General features: G+C 41.7%; 1 protein-coding gene across 3 annotated transcripts in view; it reads right to left on the bottom strand.

Annotated features, from left to right (window-relative positions):
- Window positions 1–357: 357 nt before the first annotated feature.
- The window catches only part of LOC133872255 (uncharacterized), a 61,165-nt gene continuing 55,522 nt past the window's right edge, over window positions 358–6,000 (bottom strand). For all 3 annotated transcript variants that reach the window (XM_062309728.1, XM_062309727.1, XM_062309726.1), the window contains exon 8: window positions 358–2,039. In XM_062309728.1, coding sequence (XP_062165712.1) covers window positions 1,170–2,039 — 870 coding nt within the window. In that variant the 3' untranslated portion in view covers window positions 358–1,169. The remainder of the gene's footprint in view (window positions 2,040–6,000) is intronic.

Raw genomic sequence — 6,000 nt, 5'->3', positions numbered from 1 at the left:
GCCATCCCCAATATGTAAAAGCATGAGTATTACACTGCCACGTAGGATTCGAGACAGGTATCAACATTTTAAGCGAGGTGACATAGACTACTGTTAAAAAAATAAATAGAATACAGACATAAGCATCAACTGGATATTTTCATTAAAGATAGGTATTATTCGTGACACTATAAAATCGTATCAACTATTTAATTTCAGTTCAAACCACAAGGACCTGTGGAGCGTTTAACCCCAAATTTTTAAGCAGACCAAGAAGGTAAGTTGCCCCGTCTTGCCCACCCCTGACTCCACCGTTGCACACCACCATTTTGTACTCGTGGAGTTACCAAACCTTGCAATTCAAATTTACCACAACACTTTCACAATAGGTATGGACATCTCAAATATTCAAGGTTTACGTTTAAGTTTTAGTGAAAACACCTGTGGCTATATTGCTAATCCTGGCCGTTTACACTATTCTTGGGGCCTATATTGTCAAGTTGAATGCAAATCTTTTCTGCTCAGAATTCTTTTTCCTTTCCGATACAAACTTGAGCATTATAATTACAGTAGCTACCATTTTAATCAAGTCACTTCCTTTAGAGCAGTCCAACTGAGAAAGCACCATCTCATATGCATAGTGAAGTTGAGAAGATCATTTCCCAGGGGCTGCATCCAAGAAATCTGATGACTGAAATGGTTGCTAGGAGTGTTTAGTCAATTTAGTAGCAGCTTCGTGGAGGCCCCACACCCCATATACAAGGCTCATACAATTGGGGAAAACGAACATTAGTGATACTCCAGCGATGGAGGAGGTTCTTTGTTGCTCGTAGCCTCAATGCCAATGCAGTCGGTACTTTCGAGAACATCTGCAACTGAAGTATCAGTATCAACTACCAAGTAACTACTTTGCAGGTGTGGAGGCATCAAAACACCCTGGCCACTAATTGGGTTGGGAAGGTGTGAAATGTAAAGGAGAGATGTGTGCAGGACTTCAGATTAAGTCTAGAAGACATCACTAAATTTCTAACAATTTACATAATAACACAATGCCTCTTCAAAGACACAATCCAGCCTCCATGATTCCAAGAGGAACTCACAGCCAAGGTTTTGGCAATGATGCCTTTGCCCACAATCCAGCTACTCACGAGCCCAAGAAAATATCTTTGGCCCAATCTTTCAACAGAAACTCACTGCCGAGGTACTGTGGGTGGTGTTGGCTGATGGCTTTGCCCATAGAACCCGATACCCGGTGGCCGGTAGAATCCTCCAGTGGCTGGCTGTTGCTGTTGCTGAGGCGGAGGCTGTCCTGGTTGCTGGGGGGCAGGCCTTGATAAACTCATTGCAACATGTGGAGGAAGAGGAGGTGGAGGTGGTAGATTGTTTGCTCCATACCCATAAGGCATCACAACCAGACCGGCAGATTGGACAAATTGATTCGCTGGTTGAGTTGCAGGGGATAAAGGTGGTGGCGGAGGTGGTGGTGGTGGTAGAGCAGCAAAGGGACCTGGCATCTGGTTGGCTTGAGACATGGGTTGCACGCTAGCAGATGGTGCAGAGGGCACGTTGGTCATTGATTGCTGTTGTAGAGGGGTAAAATAGGTTGTGCTGCTGACATCAGAGCTAGTAACATCAGAAACAGGCATTGGTTTCTCGAGTTTGGGCCGTTTATCTGGGGAGAACATGGATAGCCCTGAACTAAATCCAGTTGAATTTATACTACCATTCATGGAGGCAGCTTCTTCTGCAACAAGGGATGAAAGAACAGAGGTAAGCATCTGTGCAGAGGATGTAGAGGCTGCAAGCTTAGCAGCAACAGCAGCAGCTGCTGCTTTCTTGCTCTCTTCTTCAGTAGTTCTCAGGGGTGCAAAAGAAACCACAGGTTGCGTAAAAGAAGGCTGAGGCAGGATACTGGTTGGTTGAACTGAAAGCAGATTCTGTTCTACGGCCCTTGTTGCCTCTGTTGTTGGGTTCAGGGTGGTGGTAGGGGGGCCAGGAACAGTGAACGATGTTAGCCTCTTCCTAATATTGCTTGCTTGGTCAATCTGCACCCGAGCAACCTGCACAACCAGAAACAGTCTGCCCTTATACCAGCAAAGTAGTGACTCAATATAAATTTATGCTGTATTTATTGAGAATATAGCGCACACTGAAAATAAATTTATAATGTATTAATTACAAATATAGCAGAGACAAACGCTGCACAATATTAGAACACAAGCAAGTTGCATGATACTTTTATTTTATTTTCCTTCTCTGGAAGAAGTTACAATATCATAAAAAAGGCAACCATGTTATGATCCTGATGACAAGTCTAAGGTTCTAGCACATTAGGGTAGTGTTTACCCAGTATATAATGTGTATATACGTGCATGCTTGTGCAAGGGTGAACATGTGTGTATTGGGGAAACTACTTAAAATTTTCTTTTATAGCAAACTCATAATAGACAAATAACAAACTCATAATAGACAAATAACAGTAGGAAATAAACCTATATAACTAGAATTATATAAGTTCGACAAATTTTAGAGTAACTTCTGTTGTGAAGGCAACTAGTCAGGCACGGATAAGCTTATAGCATTAGGCCTCGGGTAAGATTAGTCTTCTAAATCGTTCAAATGAAAACAAAAAGATAATATAATTCCATGTTTCAAATATTCATGTCAAAATATACTTAACAGAGATCTATTGCTGAATAAAATTCGACCAAATAGAATGTGATGTTTAAATGGCCAAAGCTGATATCAAGAGACATCTCAAAGGGGCAGTTTTAGGTATTTCAAGGCTCAAGGCCAAAAGAAAACTTAATTTACCCATCTACTATCGTTTTAAAAAGTTCAGGACTTTTAAACTGGGTAATTTATTTAAAGTCGTGGAAACGTCAGAGCTTGTTGCAAGGGCACTTTTTTATCAAATGGAAGTATTCTTTTCTCACGGCTTATGATATAGAAGTATCAATTGTTATAAATAGAGACAGGTTTTGCAAATCAATTCATAAGGCTATATCCAGAAATTTTGCACAAGCTAGTTGATACGTTCAGAATTTTAGGGCTTACGTGACAGTACACATGGCAGTACCAAATCCCCAAGACAGCAGTGAATAATTAGTAGAATCTCCATATATTATTTCCTTATATGTTGTAACTAATAAGGAATGTATTTCCACTAGTTTATTCTCTTCCTAGTTAATTTTCCTGCATGATGTAATGACGGCCAGACATAATGGTTGTCTTATGACCTAGCCATCTTCTATATAATGACAAAATATTATGTGAATGGCTCCCTTTAGCCTTGAGTTCTGTCTATTATAAAGGCTTTACACGAATGCTATACATGGAAAGAAAATAAAGTCCCGCATGATTCTAGCCCTATACATATAAACTATATTCGGTCAAATATATATATGCCAACTATACAAAATAAGAGATGGAGAAATAAGGAAAGAATCGGGGGCTCAAAAGTAAGGAAACAATGAACAATTATGGACAGCACAGCTGTCCATTGACAGCCCCCCTCAAATAGATGCAGGGTGATCAACAAGCATCAATTTGCTACTTAGGAAGCAATGTCGATGACGAGTGAGAACCTTGGTGAAAATATCCGCAATTTGTAGATCAGTGGAAATATGTGGAAGAGTGATAATCCTAGCTTCAAAGGCTTCCCGGATAGAGTGACAGTCCACTTCAATATGCTTGGTGCGCTCATGATAGACAGGATTGGCTGTGATCTGAATAGCACTAGTATTATCGGCATGTAGCGGTGTAGGGTCGGTCTCAAAAGCATCTAACTCAGCAAGCAAACCACGAAGCCAAATAATTTCTGAACAAGCAAGAGACATAGCGCGGTACTCAGATTCCGTAGGTGACTTAGAGACTCTGTCTTGCTTCTTACTTTTCCAGGAGATCAAGGCATCACCTAAGAACACACACCAACCAGTGATGGAGCGACGAGTATCCGCACAACCAGCCCAATCCGCATCACTATAAGCGGCAAGACGAGTAGAATTGCTGGCAGGAAAGAATAAGCCACGGGTAGAAGTACCGCGAACATAGTGTATAATTCTTCAGATAGCAGTCAAATGTAGATGACGAGGAGTCTGAAGGAACTGGCTGACTTGCTGGACAGCAAAAGAAATGTCCGGTCTAGTAATGGTGAGATAAACGAGGCTCCCCACCAACTTCCGGTATAAGCTGGGATCAGCAAGTAAGTCGCCCTCCTCTTTGCGAAGCTTGACATTTAATTCCATGGGAGTATCAACGGAAGGAGCCTCTTGAAGACCAGCTGTAGCCACCAAGTCACTAGCATACTTATGTTGATTGAGAGAAATGCCGGAGGGACCACGATGCACCTCAAGACCAAGAAAATATGTGAGAGACCCAAGATCTTTCATATGAAAGGACCCCGAGAGATGAGTTTTGAGCTGGTCAAGTAAAATCGAATCGGAACCATTGATCACAATATCATCAACATAAACCAATAGAAGAACAATACCCATGTCAGATTTCCGAAGAAACAAAGAGGTGTCATACTTGCTCTGCTTGAATGAAAATTGTAATAAAGTGGTGCGAAATTTATCAAACCAGGCCCTCGGAGCCTGTTTGAGACCATAAAGGGAGCGACGAAGCTTACACACATGTGAAGTCGGAGATGAAAACAAGCCTGGAGGTGGCTTCATGTAAATACACTCTTTCAGATCCCCATGGAGAAAAGCATTCTTAACATCCGTCTGATGTAGGGGCCAATCATTGGAAGCAGCAAGGGCGAGAATCGTACGAACAGTTGTCATTTTAGCCACTGGAGCAAAAGTCTCTTCATAATTGACACCATACTCCTGATTATTTCCAAGAGCAAAAAGCTGAGCCTTGTAACGGTCCAAACTTCCATCAGATCGAACTTTGACTGAGTAAACCCATTTGCATCCCAGAGGCACAACAGTAGGACGACAGGGCTCAATGTCCCAGGTGTGATTGGCCTCTAGAGCGGCAATTTCTTCTTGCATAGCTTGTCGCCAACAATCATGCTTGGCAGCATGTGAGTAACAGTTGGGAATATCAAAATTGGCCAATGTAGCAGTAAGAGCTGAAATAGAATTTTCAGCACTGGAAGGAGAAAAACCATACCTATCCGGAGGGACCAACACTCGAGAAGAGCGACGAACCAAAGGCACAGGAGGTGCTGCCACGGACTGAATCTGGAGAGCGATAGGATCAGATACCAGGTGAGCTACCGGAAGAGACTGTGGGAGGGAGCGTCTTGTATACACAATACCTGGTTTAAATCGGGAACTGACGGGAGGAAGATCTGAGAGCCCTTCCTCAAAGGAGGGAAGAACCATAGTAGAAGATGATGGCAGAGAGGACACAGGAAAGAAATGTTGGTTTTCAAAGAAAATAACATTCCTAAAAATGCGAGTACGATGTAAAATAGGATCATAGCAAACAAATCCCTTTTGACACACATTATATCCCAAGAAAGCACAATGGACAAATTGAGCAAATAATTTATGTCGCTCATGAGGAGGTAAATCAACAAAGCATACACAACTAAAAGTACGAAGGTTATCATAACTAGGTTGCTTAGCAAATAAGCAGAAATAGGGAGACTCCATATGTAGGACTTGAGAAGGTAAACGGTTAATCAAGTGAGTAGCAGTTTTCATAGTCTCTACCCAAAACATGGACGGAACAGAAGATTCTAACAAGAGAGTACGTACCACATCAAGGAGATGACGATTTTTGCGTTCAGCTACTCCATTTTGTTGAGGAGTAGAGGGACATGAACGTTGATGAAGAATACCCTTAGACGCCAAGAAAGCTTGAAACTCAGTAGACAAATATTCATCACCGGAATCGGTGCGTAATGTCTTAATAGAAGAAGAAAATTGATTGGTAACATACGCAAAAAAACTCAGTGAAAATACGAAAGACCTCAGATTTAGAGCGAAGAAAGTAGACCCAAGTAAATCTGCTATGATCATCAATGAAAGTCACATAGTATTTAAATTTTTCATGTGAACTCAC

Source organism: Alnus glutinosa, chromosome 7 (genome assembly GCF_958979055.1).
Source record: "Alnus glutinosa chromosome 7, dhAlnGlut1.1, whole genome shotgun sequence".
Lineage (NCBI taxonomy): Eukaryota > Viridiplantae > Streptophyta > Magnoliopsida > Fagales > Betulaceae > Alnus > Alnus glutinosa.
This window is presented reverse-complemented; position numbering and strand designations above follow the sequence as displayed.